Source organism: Lissotriton helveticus, chromosome 1_2 (genome assembly GCF_964261635.1).
Source record: "Lissotriton helveticus chromosome 1_2, aLisHel1.1, whole genome shotgun sequence".
In the NCBI taxonomy this organism is placed as follows: Eukaryota; Metazoa; Chordata; class Amphibia; order Caudata; family Salamandridae; genus Lissotriton; species Lissotriton helveticus.
In genome coordinates, this window is record NC_136058.1 from 42,170,439 (window position 1) to 42,194,240 (window position 23,802).

Here is a 23,802-nt window from a genome sequence, read left to right on the forward strand (position 1 = left end):
GGAGACCCTGAAGCAGAGGTCGGCCCGGGACCAGGGTTCAATTCCCGACACGGCAGGGTCTTGGGTCAATGTCCGCGGACTAGATAATTCTCACTTAGGTGCCTACGCTAACCATGGGTCCCACTCTGCAACTCTGGGCAATAGCTTGCTTAATCTCCACAACGGCCCCAGCAACGCCGGGGATGCCTGGCTTCACCTTGGGGTGCCCTCTCACAGGGAAAGCCAGGACGGGTTCCCCAGCGGTATACAGCGCCAGGACGCCACGTAACGAGGTAACAGTGCACTTTACAAGTATACATGCATTACATTACATTACATTTAGGCATTACATTTTCATCGGATGGGGAATGGAATTATGAAAGGAGAAATGTTCAGGCTAAACTTAGGAAGAGTATATATGGTGTTTTTAAATTTGCCACTAATCTAGGGGACCGGCGTATTAAAGACATGATTGACATTTATAAAGCCAGATGCACTTCGGTTGCACTTTATGGGGCCGGGATATGGGGCCACCAACCAAGTGGGATTTTACAATCAGAAGAGAATATTTTTTTAAAGAAGCTTTTATGCCTCCCAGCCTCAGCATCGACAGAACTTATTCATAGTGTAGTTGGCCTTAATTATTTGATGGATCTAATTGCTATGAGACCACTGCAGCTATGGAGATCCATTTGGTCTAAGGAGGAGACCATTTTTACCAAGGCTATTATAAATGACTGCTTGAGGTTGGATAACGAACTAAGGATACCCTTGCTTAATTATTTAATTAAATCCTATGGTGATATTATTGACAGATCGATTTTGGGAAACATTAATAAGTTACCCTCTCTGTCTAAACAGGAACTGAAAAGCACCTTCTTGGCACATAGGATAGGAAAAAGGAATGAAATTGTCAGGAATCAGAATACTTTTCAATTTTATCATACGTACATTACTTCAATGGGTTTCCAAGGGTATCTTTCATTTGTTACTAGAACCTCCCTCCGTTTTGTATTAAGCAGAATGAGGCTTGGCTTAGTACACCATTTGGTTGCGTTCCCCATAATGAAAAAGTACTCGACTTCCCCATGCCCCTGCGATGGGACCACAAAGCAGAGTACCATGCACTTTTTACTTATATGTGATTTGTTTTTGGCTTTTAGAATTATGTATCTATCTACCTATTAATGGCCCTGGAAGATCCTGGGACCTGCTTTTTTACTGCTACATATATTCTCAGTTCAATTAAGGCCAGGAAGAGTATGGTATTTTAATGCATTTTATTTATTTCTTTTTTATAAAGCTTGACGTAGATATCTTAGCACTTTGCACTTTATAGTACAAGTAATAGTAGTTTTCTTTACTATTGTAACCCATTAGCTGCTAAGTGTCAATTGTTTACTTCTAAGCACTTTGCACTTTATATTACCTGTATTATTCGACTTTTTTCTTACTGTAACTTTATTGCTGCTAAGTGCTAACTGTTTTTATTAGGCGACATGTATTGAATTTAATTAGCTGCTAAGTGTCAATTGTTTACGTCTAAGTACATCTAAGCACTTTGCACTTTATATTACCTGTATTATTCGATTTTTCTCTTACGGTAACTTTACTGCTGCTAAGTGCTAACTGTTTTTATCCGGCGACATGTATTGAATTAATAAGAGGGATATGGACCCATAATGATTTGTTTTTAATCTGTCATGTATTATGTATGTGCTTTTATGGTTGTTTGCTTCAATCGAATAAAGCTAAATTTGAATTGAATTGATTGAGGAAGGAACAATAAATGTCATGCCTGAAGTAGATTGGAAGGGAAGCACAACCTATGACAATGCAGAGCATAAAGAAAGTCAAATTATTGCCCAGTAATGAGAGTGAAGAAAAACAGACCCCATCCGAACTGCTATGTTGGAAGCACACACATGCAATAAATACGGATTTTGTAGAAAGAAAACACACACACACAGACACAGCCTGCCCTTTCTCCATGTTCACTTAAAACATAACTAATCTATGATGATTAGTGAATTAGAATTATAAATTGAAATACCATTACAACTAAATGCCTCATGCTCTCTCACTAATATTAAACTCATGTTTTTTACATCACATTTTTTTACTGATGCAGATATTTCTTTAGATTTTGCTCTGAAGTACAGTGACATTACATCTTCATTCATCTAGCAGTTTAATTATTTTTTTACGCAACATAGTAATTTTCATTATTTTCTTCAGATTTCTTCTGAATGTAGATGTAGTTTTCGAACACGATAGAACACAATATTAGTAGCATTACGAGCTATAATCTCTCGGTTTCAGAGAGCATTATTCAAATGCACCATTAATATCATTATTTAATATATGTATATGGGAAGTGGCAGATGATATGTGGTTCATAATCTTCATTTACTGTACTTCAAATTTTAAGCAGGTCATTTTCCTGCTTCTTGACAAATCATTTGGGGGAAACATTGCACATGATTTACTGGATATTTTAAGGCAACAATGTTTCATGACCTTAAGTCTACTAATGCTATAATTGTTCCAAAATCCTAAATTAATTTTATTTTCTCTGAAATATTTCACTAAATGTGTAGCTGTATATAGATGTCGTATAGATGTCGTTTAAGGGGGCGGAGCTAGCCGGCAATCGCGATGGCCGCTTGATCCCTCGGCTCCGCCGCGCCTTGTAATTAATCCTACAATATCCTGCATATGAGCGAGATTTCAGGTGCTTCTGCCCTTCCCTGGGACCCGTTCTCTGTCCGGGAGCCAGCGGTACCCTCGCCGCCGGGAAGCAGTGCGGAAGGACTCGCTATAGGAGTGACGACTGTGGACAGGCGAGTAGGCCCAGAAACCGCGGGCTTTATTAGCTGTCCCTCCCGAGCAGCGTAACGCGACGTGTGGCCAAAGGCGGTGGTGCCCCGGCGTACTGACCCTGGGAGAAGGAAAGGGTCTCAGAAGAGTTGTGGAGCCCGCAAAGCGTCTGGCTGGAGAGGTCATTAGAGCGGCGGCATCGGAGGCCGAGTGGGCGCTATCCGACCCTGATCTTCGGCAGCAGTGCCCCCTCCGCGGTAGACGCGGCGCTGCGGGGGAGGATCACGCAGCGGCGCCCGGCGTCGGACGGGGAAGCCCAGAGCCCTCGACTCGGGGTTGCTGGTCTCCCTGGGTGGCGCTGCCTGGTATGCGGACCGGGGTAGTGGATAATCGGCGGCTCAACCCCTGGTGAAGAGAACGGACCCCAGGTGGCCTGCGGAGTGCCTGCAGCGGCGTATGGGAGCAGACGCAGGTGAGGAGGCATCTGGAGACCAATCTGGGTCCCTTCGCCCTGGCCATCAGCGGTGGAGTCTGCGGGGGCCCTGGAGGGGTCCTGCTGAGGGGTGGAGACTTGGGACTGACCCGGACCCCAAAACGTGAGTGTGGGCAGAGGCGAAACTAAGGCTCTTAATCCCAATTGCCACGTGCCTTTTTGGCTGTGCCGGATCCAGCGGAGGAATACCCCAGATAGTGGCTCAACGCAGTGGATGTGCTTCTGTCCGTAACCAGGGAGGGGGCAGACGTCTTGGGCCCCGGCTGCTGCCACGAGCTCCCGGTCCCGGAACTGGGTACCCACCCTATCAGCAATTGGGTGTAGGCAGGCCTGGCGTAGTGTGACAGTGAGGCAGTGGAACCCCACCTGTGCGAGCCTCTGGTAAAGAGGAGCAAGGGAGTAGACCCCGGAGGTTGGTGTGTTCAAGCCAAAAAAGAGTAGCCTACTAAGTGGTGCGGTCACGACTGAGTTGCCTACTCGGCGGCGGTGGATGCAGGCGTGGTGGCGTGTGAGTGGGAACTAGGATAGAGATCTGTTCCACGAGAAGGCGAGTTGGAGAGTATTGGAGGTGTTGATACTCCAGGTGACTTGATCTGATCAACAGGCGAAAGTTACTCCTCGTAGCTGCCTGGGTGCGGCCGCAAGGGCAGTCCAGAATAATGGTGAAGGGAGATAAGACCCAAAGTAAACTTCCTTCCTCGCAAAGGCGCTCACAGTTGCAGGGAGCGCCGGCTGTGGAACAGGCGACGGCGCCTCCGGAAGACGAGCCGGCGACTGGATCTGACATTAAGTCTCTCCTAATTTCGATGGAGAAAGGTATACAGACTAGTATATCTTCGTTGGGCTCTAAGATAGACGCCCTCACTGGCAGAACGTATAGACAAGCACGCAGAAAGGCTGGACATGTCGGAGCGAAGAGTCACTGAAATAGAAGAAGCTCAGGTGGAACTTGATACGAGTCACAAAAAACTAGACAAACTCATGCAAATCCTCCAGGATAAGACAGAGATTTGGAGGCCCGCTCCCGACGCTGTAACCTTAGAATTACGGGACTGCCAGAAACGACCTCGACGGGCCCCATGGAAACGTTTGTGGAAAAACTCCTCACAACTCTCCTGGGAGAGGGGGCATTCTCGACAATGTTCGTGGTGGAAAGGGCGCACCGCACATTGGGTCCGAGACCATGACCGGGGGCTCCCCCGTCCTATCATTGCGAAGTTACTTAATTACCGCGACAGAGACACCGCTCTCCGACTGGCGAGATCGAAACCTTTTTTGCAATACGAGGGTTCGTCCATTTCCTTATACCCAGACTTCACCGCTAGGGTTCAGGAGGCACGCAAGCACTTCATACCGTACAAGAAGCAACTCAGAGAACTTGGCCTGGACTATGCGATGCTGTATCCGGCGAAACTCAGGGTGAACCGGCGGGGGCATTCGCACATCTTCACGGACACTGCAGCGTTAAAACCAGCAATGAAGAGCTGGGCGAGAGACCAGTCTGACGACGCCAGAGGCTCGAATGAAGAAGGCGATGTCAGCAGCCGGCTAGATGAGCAGGAATGACAGTGCTGCTGACAGGGGCGGTAGGACTTGCATTTGCCGCTGTGTCTTCCACATAGGGGTTGTTTTCCCTCCTTTTTTTCTTGTTCCCTCCCTTGCCCCCCGCCCCCTTCTATCCTTCCATCGTCTTTATTCTGCCTCAGACGGGGGGTGGTCTCTCCCCACCCTTAATTTATGCTCTGGTCTTGAGCAAAGGACATGAGGAACACTAACAAGCGGATGTGTGGCTGGTGGAGGGGGGGGGACGGAGGCTGCTGGGACTTGCGTGGCCTGGTGGGGCTGCGGTATACAGTTGAGGGATAAATACTATGATGTGAGGGGGCCTGGGCGCTGGACTGTGGCGGGGTTGGGGGGGAGGGTGGGTTGGCACACAAGGTCATTTGCAAGTGTAACGCTTTATCACTCATCAGGTGCTGGTTATGTGGCGCGGCGGTAGCAGGGACGATGCTCTAGAAGCGCAATGTGTAAGTGTTAGACCTGACACCCTTGGCGTGGTTTTCCCCCATCTTTTTGCCTCTGTCTACTGTATTTTTGATGCTGTGCTGGATTTCGTTTTTGCTGGTTTAGATGCTTTGGACACTCTGCCACTGCTGATCAGTGCCAGAGTGTAGGTGCTCCCTATGTAAATTGTCATATTGATTGGGAATACCTGATTGGCATATTTGTATCACCATGAAGTCCCTAGTAAAGTGCACTGTGTGTGCCAGGGATGGTGATGACAGATGCTACTAGTGGGCCTGCAGCGCAGATTGCGCCACCCACATGAGTAGCCCTAAAATGGTGTCTTAGGCCTGCCAGCGCAGGGCCTGTGTGCAGTCAGTGGACTGCCATGTCCGCCTGGCCAGTGTCCCCACTGGCTGGGCCTAACCCTTCCCTGTCTGTGCACATCAGTCACCCCTATGGAAGGCTCAAGGTACCCCCCTGGGCAGGGTGCAGTGTATGGGTAAGGTAGAGCATGTACTAGTGCAGGTCACATGCTCTGGTAGTAAGCAGCAGCCATTTTGTGTGCTCACTGCTGTAAGGTTATCTTGCTCCATAGAATAACATGGCGGAGGCTGGTCCCATTGGAAACCAGCCTATCTTCTCATAGGAACAAGATGGGACATAAGTGATTGATATCCCTGAACTCAGAATTTAATAACACATCTTTTAGGAAGGGTTGTTTTTAAATTCTGTGTTTGAGAATAGTACTTTTAGAAAGTGGCTGTTCTCTTGTCTAACCTTTCTGTGTGCCTGGGCCTGTTTGTGGATTGACTGTCTGGCCCGAGTGTGACAGGGGCTGCAGAGCCCCCAGGAGGTTGTCTGAGTCAGCCCGTGGATGAAAGGCAGCATCTGCTGCCAGGGAAGTGGGAGGAGATCACACCTGATAGTGACAGGGCTGTGCCTGCCTGACCACAATGCTGGCTCCACCCCCCTGCTGGGCGACTGTCACCTCTGTCCCTGATACTGAGAGGAAGAAGGAAGCCAGGAAACCCCCAGTGCCTCAGCAACACCCAGAACTGGTGTAGACCGGGCTCAGGGCCCACTTGCACAAAGACTTCAAAGCACTTCAAGACTTTTTGGGGTATAAGAGAAGGACCCCTGGCAACAGAAAATTTAGATTCTACAATCAAGAGGAACCTCTGCTGGAAGAAGGACTGCTGAAGGGACTGAAGGAAGATTGCCTTGCTGTGTGCTTTAAGGGCTGACCTACCCTGCTATCCAACTGAAGGAGAGGAGAAGAAGGGCTTTGCTGTGTGCTGTGCCCCCATCTGCTTGAACTACAAAGACTTTGCTGTGTGCTGTGTCTTCAACTTGAATCTCCAAGGGCCTGAGAAGAGCTGGCCCCCTGTCTGCAACCCAGGGACATAAAGGTTGCCCAAGGACTACAAAACTCTGCTGTGCCCCCCAAAGCTGCTGTGTGCTGAAGAGATCGTGAACACTGTTTTTGTCCGTGTATCGCACTGGCTGCTCTCTGATCCGAGTGAGGGCGCCGCGCTGACCACGCCTGCCGTGTTGCAGAGATTGACGTGTTCATCGACACGTGTGGGGTGAAGATCGGAGGTTTGTGGGCCTTCCCCGTGCAGGACGCACTAACAACAACTGTGTACCGCGTCACCGTTGCAGCCCGGGGTCAGTAAACCCCCGTCGAAGTGCCCCGTACCTGGCCGGTACCGACGGTGCAAAGGCCGAGCCCGCTGCGCTCTGATTGGGCGAGAGGGCCGAGCCCCCTTACCAGCACCGCGACGGGATTGGCCCGTGCACCGTAGCGTCATCAACGAGGCCGCGCTGTGGTTGGTTCGCGGCACTGCATCAACAGGGGCTGGTCCCGGGTAAACACAGAGGCTCGTCGCAGGTGCCGCAACGTGATTGGCTGGTCCGGCGAAGTCTGAGGCGGAAGGGAGCCGCGCCCGCAGTGAGAAGGATACCCGTCCTCGAGACCCGTCCTCGCCGCGGGAGCAACGCGATTGTCGTCTGCCCCTGGCCTGAGTCCTGAAGAGCTGTGCTAGCTGCCCGCCGCTCCCTGGAAGTACTGAGAGCGGGCGGAGAGCAGAAGGGACCGGCCGGGGCTAGGAACAAGCCTGTTCTGAGCGGCGCGGTGCGCCCGATGCTCCTGGTGAGGCGCGCTCGCATTGTGTGGGACCTGTAGAGGGAAGGGCTGATTTTTAAACATAAATCACACGCGGGCATATGTGAACAGTGCGTATTGAGGGCATTTCAGGAGCGGTAGCATTTCTACTGATGCCAGAGACTTGAGACAATTTTTCTTCATTGATAAGACCTTCCTACATTAAGCGCAACCATTAAGATTAAGTGCAACATTTTTCCTAAGAAAGTAATTATAGCATATTGTCGATTTTTACTGCTGCAAATAGATAAAAGTTATATTTTTTATATATACTCACCTGTGTGGTCTCAGTTTGTGGTGGATTGGGGATTACTGTTGTGTTAAGTGCATTTATGATACACATTGCCTCAGAGATAAGCCTGTCTGCTCGTGCCAAGCTACCTAGAGGGTGAGCAGGGGTTATCTACTTTGTGTAATTCTTCACCCTGACTAGAAGCAAGGGTCCCTACTTGGTCTAAGGTACTTACCTCTGCCAATTAGAGACCCCCAGATCTAACATTGTTGGACAGCGGTGCGGATTTTGAACTAATAATTGCACTTGACCTGCAGTGATTTCTTGTACATCACTAGTCTAGTTTAGCAGCACAGGTTGCGCAAGATTTTTTCTTTTTGGTGAAACCTTTTTGTTGAAAAGGTTAGGAAGCATCATGTCTCAGAAAGCAGCAAGCGTGAGAGTAGAATTGGAATTTGAAATTCAGGAGTTGTTCAACTACAAAAAGGAGCAACTGAAGCAATTCTGCAAACAGCTTGGATGCCCAGTGAAGGGCAGCGCAAACAAGGAAGAGCTACAGAAAGCTCTGAATGCCTGGTGGGAGGCCCAACATGGTGATCCAGAAGTTGTTACTGGAGAGGGAGGCACACAGGAAAATGCTTTTGTATCCGGTGACTTGCCCGTGAGGAGGCCAGCGTCTAGGGCTGGCAGCAACCACTCCAGTAGGATTATTTCTCCAGAGGAGCTGGAGGATAATCAGAGAGCTAGGGCCCATGAGATTGAGCTTTTTAAACTCAAAGCCCAAGCAGAAGAGAGGAGACTGCGCCTTGAAACTGAGAAAGATGCGGAGGAGAGAAGAAATGCTCTCGCTTTGGAGGAGAAGAAACTCCAGTTAGCTCATGAGTTGAGCATGAGGGAGCTGGACATTAAATCCAAACAGGAGGAGTCCAGTTCTAATGGTGGCAGCACACAACCAGTACAGGTGGGTAAAGTATACATACTAAAAGATCTGGTACAGAATTATCAGAGGGGTGAGGATATTTATGCGTGGTTTAGATCGTATGAACTTGCCTTAAAGATGAATGAAGTGCCTGAGAAGAATTGGGGGGCAGGTTTGTGGAAGCATTTTGAGGCCTCTGGGAGGGATGTCTTGGCACCCTTAGAAGCAGCAGGTACTTTATCCTACCCCGCTATGAAGGAGGCTTTGTGTCTCAGGTATGGGCTCACTCCAGAACAGTACCGCCAGAAGTTTAGGAACTTCAAGAAGCTTGATTCAAGTACTTGGGTGGAGTGTGTGAGTATGTACACGCGTGCACTGGAAGGTTGGATAAAGGGCAGCAAAGTTACTGATTATGTGGGGTTGTGTCACTTAATTAGTTGGGAGCACTTGAGTAGTTTATGTGTTCCAGAGCTGCGCCAGCATCTTTTAGATAGCAAGGTAACTGATCCCAGTGAGCTTGCTAAAGAGGCGGACCGCTGGACTAGCACCAGGGTCCACAAGGGGGTGGTAAGTACCCCAGCAAAGGGTGGACAGGGTCACCAGCAGAAGAGTGGGGGGGGGACACGGGTAATCAAAAGGAGTCTTCTAAAGGGCCCCAAAATAGTTCCCAGGAGAAGGAGTCTCAACCCCCCAAGTCTAAGAAGTCCGGGCCCCATAAGGGCAAGCAGGACAACAGGTCCTCGCCTACTTGTTATGCATGTAGGGAAGTGGGGCACATTGCCCCCAAATGTCCAAAGAAAACCTCAGCACCCACTGGTGCTCCAACTCCGGCGTTAGCCAGTGTAGTTTTGGGAGGGGGTTTGATTTCCAGTGTGGAGGAGGGGTTAGCAGTGATGACCTTTGTCTCTCTAGGAGACCAAGAGATGGCCCAGGAAACCTTGCTGCCCCAAAACACTAAGAAATATGGGCAGAAGGTGACCATCAATGGGCAGGAAATAGAGGCTCTGAGAGACACAGGGGCCAGCGTGACATCTGTCAGGTGTCAGTGGGTGTCTGAAGAGCAAATCATTCCCAAGGTACTCCGGCCTGTGGTGGCGTCTGACAGTTCAGTTCGCCTCTGCAAGTTGGCAAATGTTTCATTTGAATGGGGAGGAGTCTCCGGTATTTTGGAAGTTGTAGTAAGTGATGCCTTGCCTGTAGATTGTCTATTAGGTAATGACCTGGAGAGCTCTCCATGGAAAGAGGTGGAGCACAGAACTCATTTGGAAATGTTAGGTTTGCCTGCGTGGATCTGTGTGACCACCCGCGCAATGGCAGCCAGTGAGGGCGGATTAGCAGAGCTGGAGCCTGGAACAATGGCCCAGGGACCTGCCAAGAGAGGAAGGGGTAGAGGGCGCGGGAAACCAGCCCCCACCGTTCCCACGGTCCAGGAGGAAGCAGAACCTGAGGGGGATGCCCTGGAACCTACAGAGGAGCAGGTGGCCAAACTGGGGGAATTGCCTGAGCTGTCCAAGTGGCAGCAAGATGGTGGTCCCTCCAGGGAGGAATTCTGCCAGGCTCAGAAGGAGTGCCCTTCTCTCATTGGTGTGCGGCAGCAGGCTGCAGACCAGGCAGCAGGCCCGGGGTCCAAGGAACATTTGATTTACTGGGAGGATGACTTACTTTATAGTGAGCCTAAGTTCGCTGAGCCCGGTGCAGCCCGTGTGCTGGTGGTACCCGAGCGCTTCAGGAACTTCCTACTGGGTCTGGCTCATGACGTGCCTCTCGCAGGACATCTGGGACAAGACAAGACCTATCACAGGCTTGTCACCCATTTCTACTGGCCCCAGATGAAGAAGCACGTCTCTGCCTTTTGTAAGTCTTGCCAAACTTGTCAGGCCAGTGGCAAGAGCGGATGGAAGTGCGTGGCACCCCTCCAACCCTTTCCTGTGGTGAGCACCCCTTTTGAGCGGGTGGGCATTGACATCGTGGGGCCCCTGGACCCCAAGACAGCCTTAGGCAACAGGTTTATCCTGGTCTTGGTGGACCATGCCACTCGGAACCCGGAAGCCATCCCACTCAGGACAGTCACAGCCCCCGTGGTGGGCCGTGCCTTGATGGGAATCTTTTTCCGTGTGGGGTTACCCAGAGAGGTGGTCTCTGACAGGGGGACAAACTTCATTTCTAAGTACATGAAGTCCCTCTGGGAGGAGAGTGGGGTGACATACAAATTCACCACTCCCTACCACCCTCAAGGAAATGGTTGGTTGAAAGATTCAACCACACATTGAAGGGCATGATTATGGGCCTGGAAGAGCCCATGCGGCGGAAATGGGACGTCTTGTTACCATGCCTGTTGTTTGCCTACAGGGAGGTGCCTCAGAAATCCTTAGGGTTCAGTCCCTTTGAGTTGCTGTATGGCCACCCTGTCAGAGTGCCTCTCACTCTGGTGAAGGAGGGGTAGGAGAAATCCCGGGGGAAAACCCCTCAGGATGTGTTCAGCTATGTGCTGGCCATTCGCAACCAGACCAAGCGCTTCAGGAAGCTTGCTCAAGAGAACCTGGAGGCTAGCCAGGAGGAAATGAAGAGATGGTATGACCAGAACACTTCTCTGGTTGAGTTCCACCCTGGTCAGAAAGTGTGGGTGATGGCGCCGGTGGAGCCTTGTGCGCTCCGTGACAAGTGGACCGGGCCATATGAGGTGGTAGAGCGCAAGAGCGAGGTTACCTACTTGGTTAACCTGAGAACTCCCAGGCAGCCCCTGAGAGCGTTGTACGTGAACCGCCTCAAACCCCACTTTGAGAGGTCTGAAGTGACTATGCTCATGGCTACAGATGCTGGAGGGGAGGAGGATAGTGATCCTCTCCCTGACCTCCTGGCAGTCAAGGAGCAAGATGGGTCAGTGGATGGTGTGGTCCTCTCGCCCACCCTGACCCCAGAGCAGCAAAAGGACTGTCGCCGAGTCTTGGGTCAGTTCGCCCCCCTGTTCTCCCTGACCCCAGGTGTCACCAAATGGTGCATCCACGATGTGGACACTGGAGATAGTCTGCCTGTGAAACAGAAGTTTTACAGGGTGGCTGACAAGGTCAGAGCTAGCATCAAGGAAGAAGTTTCCAAGATGTTGGCACTAGGGGTAATTGAGCCATCAAGCAGCCCCTGGGCTAGCCCAGTGGTCTTAGTGCCTAAGAAAGCTGCTACACCTGGTGGCCCCCCAGAACTCCGGTTCTGCGTGGACTACCGTGGGCTCAATGCAGTCACCAAGACTGACGAACACCCCATCCCCAGAGCTGATGAGCTGGTGGATCGGTTGGTAGCTGCCCAGTACCTGAGCACCTTTGATTTGACTTCAGGGTACTGGCAGATTGCCTTAACTGAGGGGGCCAAGGAGAGGTCAGCATTTTCAATGCCAGAGGGGCACTTCCAGTTCCGTGTCATGCCCTTTGGGTTGAAAAATGCCCCTGCCACATTCCAGAGACTGGTCAACCAGGTATTAGCCGGGCTGGAGGATTTCAGCGCAGCATACCTGGATGACAGTGCTGTGTTCAGCTCCACTTGGGAGGAACACCTGCAACACCTTTGTGCAGTGTTGAAGGCTCTGCAGAAGGCAGGCCTTAATATCAAGGCCAGTAAGTGCCAGATAGGGCAGGGATCTGTGGTGTACTTGGGACACCAGGTGGGGAGCGGCTAGGTGGCGCCCCTACAGGCAAAGATTGATACCATTCTGGCTTGGGAGCCCCCCAAGACTCAGACTGAGGTGAGAGCCTTTCTAGGTCTCACCGGGTATTACAGAAGGTTTGTTAAAGGTTATGGCACCATTGTGGCCCCTTTGACAGAGCTGACATCTAGAAATCAGCCCAGGAAAGTGAATTGGACTGAGGCCTGTCAAACTGCTTTTGACACCCTCAAAGCTGCCATGTGCACAGCACCGGTGCTTAAGGCACCTGACTTTTCCAGTGAGTTCATTGTGCAAACTGACGCTTCAGAGCAAGGCGTGGGAGCAGTACTCTCACAAATCAATGATGAGGGCGGAGACCAACCAGTGGCTTTCATTAGCAGGAGGCTACTCCCCAGGGAACAGAAATGGAGTGCCATTGAAAGAGAAGCTTTCGCTGTGGTCTGGGCTCTGAAGAAGCTGAGGCCTACCTGTTTGGGACTCACTTCCGTGTTCAGACCGACCACAGGCCCCTCAGATGGTTAATGCAGATGAGGGGTGAGAATCCAAAACTGTTGAGGTGGTCCTTTTCCCTACAGGGGATGGACTTTACGGTGGAGCACCGCCCTGGTACAGAACACACCAATGCTGATGGTCTGTCCAGATTATTCCGCCTTAGTGATGAGGACTCCCAAGAGGTTGGGTAGTTCTCCCCACTTTCAGCTGGAGGGGACACGTGTTAGACCTGACACCCGTGGCGTGGTTTTCCCCCATCTTTTTGCCTCTGTCTACTGTATTTTTGATGCTGTGCTGGATTTCGTTTTTGCTGGTTTAGATGCTTTGGACACTCTGCCACTGCTGATCAGTGCCAGAGTGTAAGTGCTCCCTATGTAAATTGTCATATTGATTGGGAATACCTGATTGGCATATTTGTATCACCATGAAGTCCCTAGTAAAGTGCACTGTGTGTGCCAGGGCTGGTGATGACAGATGCTACTAGTGGGCCTGCAGCGCAGATTGCGCCACCCACATGAGTAGCCCTAAAATGGTGTCTCAGGCCTGCCAGCGCAGGGCCTGTGTGCAGTCAGTGGACTGCCATGTCTGCCTGGCCAGTGTCCCCACTGGCTGGGCCTAACCCTTCCCTGTCTGTGCACATCAGTCACCCCTATGGAAGGCTCAAGGTACCCCCCCTGGGCAGGGTGCAGTGTATGGGTAAGGTAGAGCATGTACTAGTGCAGGTCACATGCTCTGGTAGTGAGCAGCAGCCATTTTGTGTGCTCACTGCTGTAAGGTTATCTTGCTCCATAGAATAACATGGGGGAGGCTGGTCCCATTGGAAACCAGCCTATCTTCTCATAGGAACAAGATGGGACATAAGTGATTGATATACCTGAACTCAGAATTTAATAACACATCTTTTAGGAAGGGTTGTTTTTAAATTCTGTGTTTGAGAATAGTACTTTTAGAAAGTGGCTGTTCTCTTGTCTAACCTTTCTGTGTGCCTGGGCCTGTTTGTGGATTGACTGTCTGGCCCGAGTGTGACAGGGGCTGCAGAGCCCCCAGGAGGTTGTCTAAGTCAGCCCGTGGATGAAAGGCAGCATCTGCTGCCAGGGAAGTGGGAGGAGATCACACCTGATAGTGACAGGGCTGTGCCTGCCTGACCACAATGCTGGCTCCACCCCCCTGCTGGGCGACTGTCACCTCTGTCCCTGATACTGAGAGGAAGAAGGAAGCCAGGAAACCCTCAGTGCCTCAGCAACACACAGAACTGGTTTAGACCGGGCTCAGGGCCCACTTGCACAAAGACTTCAAAGGACTTCAAAGACTTTTTGGGGTATAAGAGAAGGACCCCTGACAACAGAAAATTTAGATTCTACAATCAAGAGGAACCTCTGCTGGAAGACGGACTGCTGAAGGGACTGAAGGAAGATTGCCTTGCTGTGTGCTTTAAGGGCTGACCTACCCTGGTATCCAACTGAAGGAGAGGAGAAGAAGGGCTTTGCTGTGTGCTGTGCCCCCATCTGCTTGAACTACAAAGATTTGCTGTGTGCTGTGTCTTCAACTTGAATCTCTAGGGCCTGAGAAGAGCTGGCCCCCTGTCTGCAACCCAGGGACATAAAGGTTGCCCAAGGACTACAAAACTCTGCTGTGCCCCTCAAAGCTGCTGTGTGCTGAAGAGATCGTGAACACTGTTGTTGGCCGTGTATCGCACTGGCTGCTCTGTGACCCGAGTGAGGGCGCCGCGCTGACCACGCCTGCCGTGTTGCAGAGATCGACGTGTTCATCGACACGTGTGGGGTGAAGATCGGAGGTTTGTGGGCCTTCCCCGTGCAGGACGCACTAAAAACAACTGTGTAACGCTTCACCGTCGCAGCCCGGGGTCAGTAAACCCCCGTCGAAGTGCCCCGTACCTGGCCGGTACCGACGCTGCAAAGGCTCTGATTGGGCGAGAGGGCCGAGCCCCCTCACCAGCGCCGCGACGGGATTGGCCCGTGCACCGTAGCGTCATCAACGAGGCCGCGCTGTGGTTGGTTCGCGGCCCCGCATCAACAAGGACTGGTCCCGGGAGCCGCACTGCCATTGGCTGACTCCCGGGTAAACACAGAGGCTCGTCGCAGGTGCCGCGACGTGATTGTCTGGTCCGGCGAAGTCTGAGGAGGAAGGGAGTCTCGCCCGCAGCGAGAAGGAGACCCGTCCTCGAGACCCGTCCTCGCCGCGGGAGCAACGCGAGTGTCGTCTGCCCCTGGCCTGAGTCCCGAAGAGCTGTGCTAGCTCCCCGCCGCTCCCTGGAAGTACTGAGAGCGGGCGGAGAGCAGAAGGGACCGGCCGGGGCTAGGAACAAGCCTGTTCTGAGCGGCGCGGTGCGTCCGATGCTCCTGGTGAGGCGCGCTCGCATTGTGTGGGCCCGGTAGAGGGAAGGGCTGATTTTTAAACATAAATCACACGCGGGCATATGTGAACAGTGCATATTGAGGGCATTTCAGGAGCGGTAGCATTTCTACTGATGCCAGAGACTTGAGACTATTTTTCTTCATTGATAAGACCTTCCTGCATTAAGCGCTACCATAAAGATTAAGTGCAACATTTTTCCTAAGAAAGTAATTATAGCATATTGTCGATTTTTACTGCTGCAAATAGATAAAAGTTATATTTTTTATAAATACTTACCTGTGTGGTCTCAGTTTGTGGTGGATTGGGGATTACTGTTGTGTTAAGTGCATTTATGATACACATTGCCTCAGAGATAAGCCTGTCTGCTCGTGCCAAGCTACCTAGAGGGTGAGCAGGGGTTATCTACTTTGTGTAATTCTTCACCCTGACTAGAAGCAAGGGTCCCTACTTGGTCTAAGGTACTTACCTCTGCCAATTAGAGACCCCCAGATCTAACAGTAAGGAACAATTGCTAAGATTGCTAGGTGACCTTGGCCCCAGCGCGCAATGCACCACGGGGTTTATCTTGCTTCAGTTGGGTGTTGGTTAGGAACGGGTGGGGGGAGGGTAGGGGATCGGCCAGGCCAAGTTAAGGGAGGTCTGCTGTGGGAGGGGGGAGGGGATGTTCTTTGAATATTTATTGCGTACAGTTTGGGACGGGAGGGATTTGGTTCTTCTACCGCACACATGGCCTTTATCTGCACCACAGGCTGGGAAGACTCGGACGCCCTATGCTTCTGGGGGGGGATGGCTGTCAATAGGCTGAGCTCGCAAGAATCGGCAGCCACGATCCGTGTTCTCACTTGGAACGTTAGGGGGCTTAACGACCACCGCAAACTAAGGAAGGTGCTGAGCGATCTGCAGAGACACAGGGTGGATTTGGCACTCCTCCAGGAGACCCATTTGCCGATAGCTAGCAAGCTGCTCCTCTGTAGGGGGTTGGCGGGTAACTCCGTATCAGCTGGTTTCACAACGCATGCCCGGGGCGTACTGACCTGGGTTAACCCGAAGACCATGCTAACTCAGACCCTCCTCAAGGCAGATCCGGAGGGGCGGTATGTTATTTCCAGGTGCAAAGGGAAAGGGTTGGACTTTGTTGTAGTCAATGTTTACGGCCCTAATTTGGACTCCCCGGACTTTTACAGCACATTAGCATTAACAGTTCGTTCTCACACTTCTCCACAGATGCTCTGGGGGGGTGACTTCAACTTAGTATTGAACCCGGTACTGGATAGATAGGCGGGACTCCCGCGCAGGCTATCAGCAGCGGCGCAAAAGCTGCGTATGGAGCTCCTTACGCTTGACCTTGAGGATGTGTGGTGCTTTAGGCATGCTGAGAGGGGTGGATACACACATTACTCTGCATACCATGATATACACACTAGAATCGACTATTGGATGGCGACACCGGCCATACTGCGTGGAGTCAGGTCTTGCACAGTGCTGCCGCGCACCCTCTCGGACCATTCCCCAGTACTGCTTGAGATGCACGCGCCTGCAAAAGGATACCTCCGTTCACGTGGCATTTTCCACCCTATTCGCTGTTGGATGAACAGTTTCGGGGGGAGCTAGCGGAAGACATAGACGTCTTCTTTGACACGAACATTGGATCGGTCGATAGCTACCAAACATTGTGGGAAACATTCAAAGTGTATATAAGGGGCATGGCCATGTCTAAACACTCTAGTGTCATCAAATCAATGCGAGGTCGGCTGGCGATGCTAAAGATACAGTTGTCCACTCTTGAGAAAAGGCAGCGGGAGAGCCCTAACGCGGAGTTCCTGGAGGAGATCAACTCGCTGATCACTGACTATAACGAGGAAGCGGATAGGGAGGTCCGACACATGGGGAAATACGCGACGGCCAGGAAGTATGGTGAGGGGGAGCGCCCTAGCTCTCTTCTGGCCAGACTATTGAAAGGACATAGCGGGAAGATGCTGGTTACGGAGCTAAAGACAGCTGACGGTGATGTGCTCACAGAGGAAACTGAGATAGCTGAGCGGTTTAGAGAGTTTTACTCGGACCTGTATTCGTCAAAATGCGGTAACATGGAAGACGACATTTCAGATTACTTGGCGCATATTGCATTGCCCATGCTCACGAATGCGCAGCGGGAATTCCTCATATCACCTATTTGTAGGGACTAGATTGTGGAGGCACTGGCAGGCATGCGCTCCGGCAGTGCTCCGGGTGCTGATGGGCTCACGGTGAGCTTCTATAAAGCATATCAGGACAAGCTGATCCCACATCTCTCTGCATTATTCGACGATATTTGTGTAGAAGGCAGTCTGCCGCAGTCGATGAGGGAAGCATTGTTAGTGACTATACTTAAACCCAACAAGCCCCACGATGAGTGCGGCTCGTATAGACCTCTCTCACTCATGAACGTGGATGCCAAATTGTATGCCAAGGTACTGGCGACGCGCCTTGCCCTTCTAGCACCTGAGCTGGTTGCCCCAGAACAAGCTGGGTTCATTCCTAGTCGGAACCTCACGTATAACATTAGGACGGTTCTTGGGGTGATGCAGCATGTGAGACAAGACGCGAAGGCTATAGCCGTATTTCTGGACATGGAAAAGGCATTTGACTCGGTGGCGTGGCCTTTCATGATCACAGTACTACGTCGAATGGGCCTGGGAGAACCTTTTCTTCAAATGATCGGAGCCTTATACCATGACCCGTCGCCGAGGTTACGCATTGGGGACCTGGTTACGGAACCTTTTCCCATCGGTAGAGGGACTAGACAGGGCTGGGCGCTGTCGCCGCTGCTCTACGCGCTGGTGGCGGAACCGCTGGCTTGCGCGTTGCGTGAGTATCACTGGCACGAAGGTGTCAGCTTCCCAGCACACAAGATAGTAGTGTCAACATATGCGGATGACACCCTGCTCTATGTCCGTGACCCTGAAAACAATTTGACATCGGTATTCCGAGAGGTGGTACGCTTTGGCGCTCTCTCCGGCCTGAAGGTAAACTGGACGAAGTCGGTGGCCTTCCCTCTAACCCGTGCTACCAGACGCTTTGACTCAGAATACCCGCTGCAATGGTCTCAAGAATCGGTACGATATCTGGGGGTGCAGCTGCACACTGATTCAGACATACTAATGAGAGAGAACGATGGAGTAGCGTACAGCAGACTTGCAGAAGATGTAGATAGATGGTGCGGACTACCGCTATCTCTGATGGACGACATTGCCATCATGAAAATGGTGGTGCTACCCAGATTTCTATTTCTGTTCAGCGCGTTACCGATGGTTTTGTCTGAGTGCTTCTTTGAGGCAGTCACGCAACTCATGATTAAATTGGCCTGGGGCGGCAAGCAACCCAGATTGAAGTGGACTACTTTAACACTACCGTATGAGTTGGGTGGCTTGAGTGCTCCTGACTTAGAAATATATTACTGAGTTGCGCAAGCTTCGCATCTGCATACGTGGATACACGGCGATGCTAATATCCCTCATGTGCGACTGGAGCGCCTGTTTGCGGCCCCTCTTCCCCTTCCGGCTACGGTGTTCACGCCAATAGACCGTAAAACGGGCGTACTGGACTCTCTGGCTGCCACGAACCATGCTTGGCACTCCCTGAAACAAGTATAGCACTGCGAGGTTCTGTACTCCCCGGACTTGCCCCTGGAGTGGGGGTTATGGCTTACGCCGTTAACAGACAAAGGGGTGACACAAGCCCTACGCAAGTTGGGCATTGCTAAAGTGGGAGACCTGTTTGCGGAGGGAAGGGTGAAGACATGGGAACAGGTGTCCTCTGGTGCCGGTGCTACCTCATTGCTGGCTGGCCCGTTTCCACTTCCATAGAGTGCGTAGTGCACTATCGGACTTCCTGGGCCGAGACCGTATGGAGCCATCGGAGATCCCAGAGCTAACACATGTTATAAAGACAGTGGAGCCCCGTAGGCTGGTTACCACTTTGTACAGGATGGCCATATCGCACAGGGAACAGGACCTAATGAAAGCCAGGGTTGAATGGCAGCGTGATCTACAACTCATGATAGATGATGCCATGTGGAGATATTGCTGTGGGAACACCAAGAAGATTTCTCTAAACTGGAGACATAGACTTATTCACTTTAAGTTTCTCCAGAGAGTGTATTATACTCTGGAGCGGCAGAGGCAAACAGCGGAATGTGAGCGATGTCACGCACCGCGGACTTCTAGCATCTGGCGTGGCAATGCCAGACTATCCAGATATACTGGGTGGGTATATTTATGGAGATGAGCGCCATTCTGGAGGTTGATCTGAGCCCAGACCCGCTGTTGGCGCTGCTGGGATACTCCAGAGGTCTGCCGGTGGCTCTGAGACGGCTGGCAGATATTGGAATGTTGATGGCTAGGCGAGTGGTGGCTTGCTGTTGGATGAGAGGTCCGCCTCCGACAACTAAGAGGTGGGCGCATGATATGATCTATTGCTGCATGCAATCAGAACACTATAGTGAACTGCTTCACGGCCGAAGAATTTCTGGGGTTTGTATCTAACACCTTTGAATGCGGAGAGCCCAGGGGGAGAGGCAGCGATATTGGGAGATAGAGAGTCGGTGGCGCCAGCAACGGAGCAACACATGGGCAAGGACTAGATATTTCTTCCTGGGCTGAGACTACGGTGGAGGTTCTGAACCCGTAGAGTGCGTTCCCCCTTACTACTGCGGGGGAGGCGCAGTTGGTGCTAGTGGCTATAGGCAGGCTATAACAGTTTTGACCCGTGCCAACAGATGCATGTTCGACAGGGGCGTATAGAAGCTACAGAATTCACAGTAATGGTCGTGAGGGCTATGGTTGTGTGTGAGGAGGGGAGGGGGTGTTTTTTGGTTTTTTCTGTGTCCTTGAGTCAGTATATGTCGATAGACCTAGGTATTGTTAATTGTGACTACCGTACTCGGTGGTCTTTGGGGCTGGGCGGGTAGAGGGAGGGGGTCTCTCATCCAACTCCGGGAGGGCTTACACACCCTCAGGGCGCCTGCGATAGGATGTCTCTAGGAGACTGTTGAAACACCGCCGGACCCCCGGGTTGACGGCATCATGGCTGTGTTCCACTAATTTGTCTTGGCTGTTGACCTCATTCCAACTGCGGCCGGCCCCTGGGTTGTAGGCCTGGAGCTGTGTAAGACTGATTCAACGACAATAAAGGTTTTGAAAAAGTTAAAAATAAAAAATAAAAATAAAATAAAAAGATGTCGTTTAAATGTTCATGTCCACATTTAGATTTTAGCTGCAAGCAATGGACCAAGTATTGTGACAGATGAAGAATAAAAATAAATATATGTCATCAGAAATATACAATTACCAGCATGAATCAAAAGGATAGTAAAATGATCCCACTGTCCATCATACAATTGTTCCAAACAAGTTAGTGCATAAAGTGTTGATCCTCCATTTCCTAAAAATTAAACACAATTGGAAAATAATAAACAACATTTATTGCAAAACTTGCAACACCAGCATATAACTTTAACACCGTACTTTCACTTTTTTATGTGGGGAGTTACAGATGGAAAAAAATAAAGTTTCACATTCATCCTAAATTTGAAAGCGTACAGACCGAGAAACAAATACATCAAACAATACACCCCAACTGGATACACTGCACCTTATGCGGCTGCTGCACGCTTTAGCGTGCAGCATTCTTTCCACCCGACTGTCGGTTAAATGGAAACCTATTTGTACTTTGGTTTGACGATCTATAAACAGAAATGAGTGCTAAATCAAAATCGGTAAAAAGAGTTGCTTTCTTAAAAGATTTGGCAGCGGTGCGGCGCCCTTCAATCTAGATGTTGAACCAACGGAGAGCTGAAATGAATCATTAAAGAAAACATTGCTGGCATGGCGAAAGTAAGTGTTGCATTTAGATACTCTATTGATGTAGCACACATTTCTGTTTATAGATCGTCAAACCAAAGTACCATTTAACTGACATCAAGCATTTTTATACCCTTTGTAAAAGCACTGCCCGTCTAGTTACAGAATATTTACATTTACCAAACCATGTTAATGACTCATGGTGGATCCGTTCTCATTTTAGATCGTGCTATCCACATTTTAACCTGCCTCTTCTCAACGTGTAAATTCATTTCTCTATTCCCTCAGGTACTTTTGAGAAATAACCACATAACTTGAGTAATTGGAAAGTTAAGTGTCCCTCTCCTTGTATAATTCATACCCCCTCCTTGTTCCTTGGATAAATCAGCCCTGAAGAGAATCCCACAAACCACCTTGGGAATCGAAACGCGTCGGCATTACACAGCGCGGGGACCTTCGCTTTTAATTAAGTTTCCCCCAGCAGAAATGTTATTTGAAATGTCTCACTACTGGGCATAATGTTTCTCTTTTCCCCATGGGTAGCAGCTCCTTGAATTTGTTACACAATGTGGATGCTAATGGTTGTCTTAGTAGCTGCTCCGTTTGTGAATTAAGACGGGTGTTATAATGTTTAGATAAATGTATCACGCTTCATGTATTGTTTGTTACATCATATTGTTTCATCACAAAGTTTGTATGTTTTTATTTTATTTGTTGCCTTAATATGTATAATTTGTTCTTGATTAAAACATATGCGCGCTTACCTCACCCATGATTAAATGAGGAGTAAAGTGCACAGAACGAAGTAGCAAATACATGCTTATAGTCCATATCAATTGAGTTGATGGTCTTTTGTCTGTTAAATTGGTTTACCAGCATTTGAATGTGACAGCCAGACAATCCCCCCCTTTTTCTTAGTTTACTACGGCTCTGTCCAGCTGCCTAGGGCCAAAGCGCTTGTATCTATTACACTTTCTAAAAGTGGCATTTCTAAAATAGTAATGAAAAGCCTCCTTCACCACTAAGCAGGATTTATCACCAGGATTCCAAACATACCAAACATGGCAATGCTACTCCTTTCAGATCAGAAATTATCACTGAAGAACATATTAGGGAATTCCCAATGCAAACCTATGAGAGGAGCAGGCCTCACAGCAGTAAGAAACCAAATAGGTTGTTTGTCACTACCAGGACATGCCACAAAATGAAGGCATGTGTCCTAGCTCTTACCCACACAGCACCATAGGGCTAATTACGGCCTAGCTTAGGGGTGACCTATGTGTCGTAAAAGGGGAGTTTCAGGCATGGCAAGTAACTTTAAATGCCAAGTCACTGTGGCAGTAACTGTGTACTCAGGTTCTGCAGTGGCAGAGGCCTGAGACAGGTTGAAAGGCTACTTCTGTGGGCGGCCGAAGTTGCGCTGCAGACCCACTAGTAGCATTTAATTTACGTGCCCTGGGTATATGGGATACCACTGTACAAGGGACTTAAATTAAATATGCCAAACAGGTGTAGACTAATCATACAATGTTTAAAAGATAGAGTACACTTTAGCACTGAATAGCACTGGCACAATGCCTGGAGTCCTAAAGCCAACAAAAACAGGTCAGAAAAATACAGGAGGAAGGCAATTTGTTTGAGGATAACCCTGCAAATAGGGGGGGGGGGGCTTGCCAGCACCGATGGCAGACGCCTAAGAGAGGAGCTCCGCACCGTCACCCACGATCCTTGCTAATAATCCTGACATCAGCAGAGCCTTGGCGTTGTAAAAGGTGTCTCGAGCGCCACTGCGACAGCCGATACCAGTGTGGGGAGCCGCGGTTACACCCGACTGCCAGAACGAAGCGTCCAAGCACATAGACGCTCCGGCGGACTAGGCCGTGAAGTCGCTCTCGGCGTGCGTCATCAGACGTGCGGCTGGAACTGAGGCCTTGGACCCGGCAGGCCCGGCGGACGGAAATTGCCCCGAGGGGAAAGATACGCTAAAGTGGGGACTTGGACTGCCAGTGAGCGATTGGGGTCCAGAGTGCCGGCTGGGACCCATATGCCTGGCGCTTGCACTGTGGCTGCGGTCAATCCTGCGGGGAAAATCTGTGGGCCTCGGAACTGCTAGCCCCTGGCCCCGAAGTCACCGACACAAGGGGCTGAGCCTGCGCCTGCAGCGAAGCTCTAAACTGCTGCTGACATTCAGCGTGCCTCATCGCCAGCCTGCTCAGGGCACATGCAGGTGAGCGCGGCAAAGGGCTGCATGAAGTAGTAAGGCCTGGCACACCCGAAACACACCACCGTGGCCCCTGCATATCATACGGGCATTTTAGGCACCCACTGGGAGGGCACTGAAGACTGATTATCCCCCTTTCTTAGCTTTCTCCTTTGAGAAGCGAAGTGCGGAAAGGCAGCACCCAGCGGCTGAGGAGAGAGCCGGGCTGAGTAGACGCACACTGCCATCGACGCCGCTCTACGAGGTAGGGCACTAGACTCTGAGGGGATAAAGGAGTGGGGACCCTATTAGAATCGCCAGAGCAGTCTGACACGGGACCGGTGGCCGGATTACAACACCGCAGTCTGCTCCTGAACACGTGCTGTGAGGCCTGACGTCTCGGCGGCCTAGCTGGCCAACATGGGAAAAGGCGACAAGACTCAGACAAAGCTAGCTTTCGAACAGCGGCGATCGAGAACTCCGGCATCTCAAGAGCCTGAGCCAACGCAGCAGAATAAAAGCCTGGAGGGCTCAATATATTCAGATATTAAAGATCTGCTGCTGACAATGGAGAAGGGCCTCCAGGACAGCATGGCGTCGATAGGGACTAAGATTGACGCCCTCA

At 50.7% G+C, this 23,802-nt stretch overlaps 1 protein-coding gene across 2 annotated transcripts in view; it reads right to left on the reverse strand.

Moving 5' to 3' along the window:
• FPGT (fucose-1-phosphate guanylyltransferase) overlaps positions 1–23,802 on the reverse strand; it is a 127,708-nt gene that overhangs the window by 39,236 nt on the left and 64,670 nt on the right. The window contains exon 3 of one of the 2 annotated variants that reach the window (XM_078668682.1): positions 20,466–20,558. The exons of the other annotated variant lie outside the window; for it this stretch is intronic. Within the exon in view, the coding sequence (XP_078524808.1) occupies positions 20,466–20,558 (93 nt within the window). The remainder of the gene's footprint in view (positions 1–20,465; positions 20,559–23,802) is intronic. 2 annotated transcript variants of the gene reach the window in all.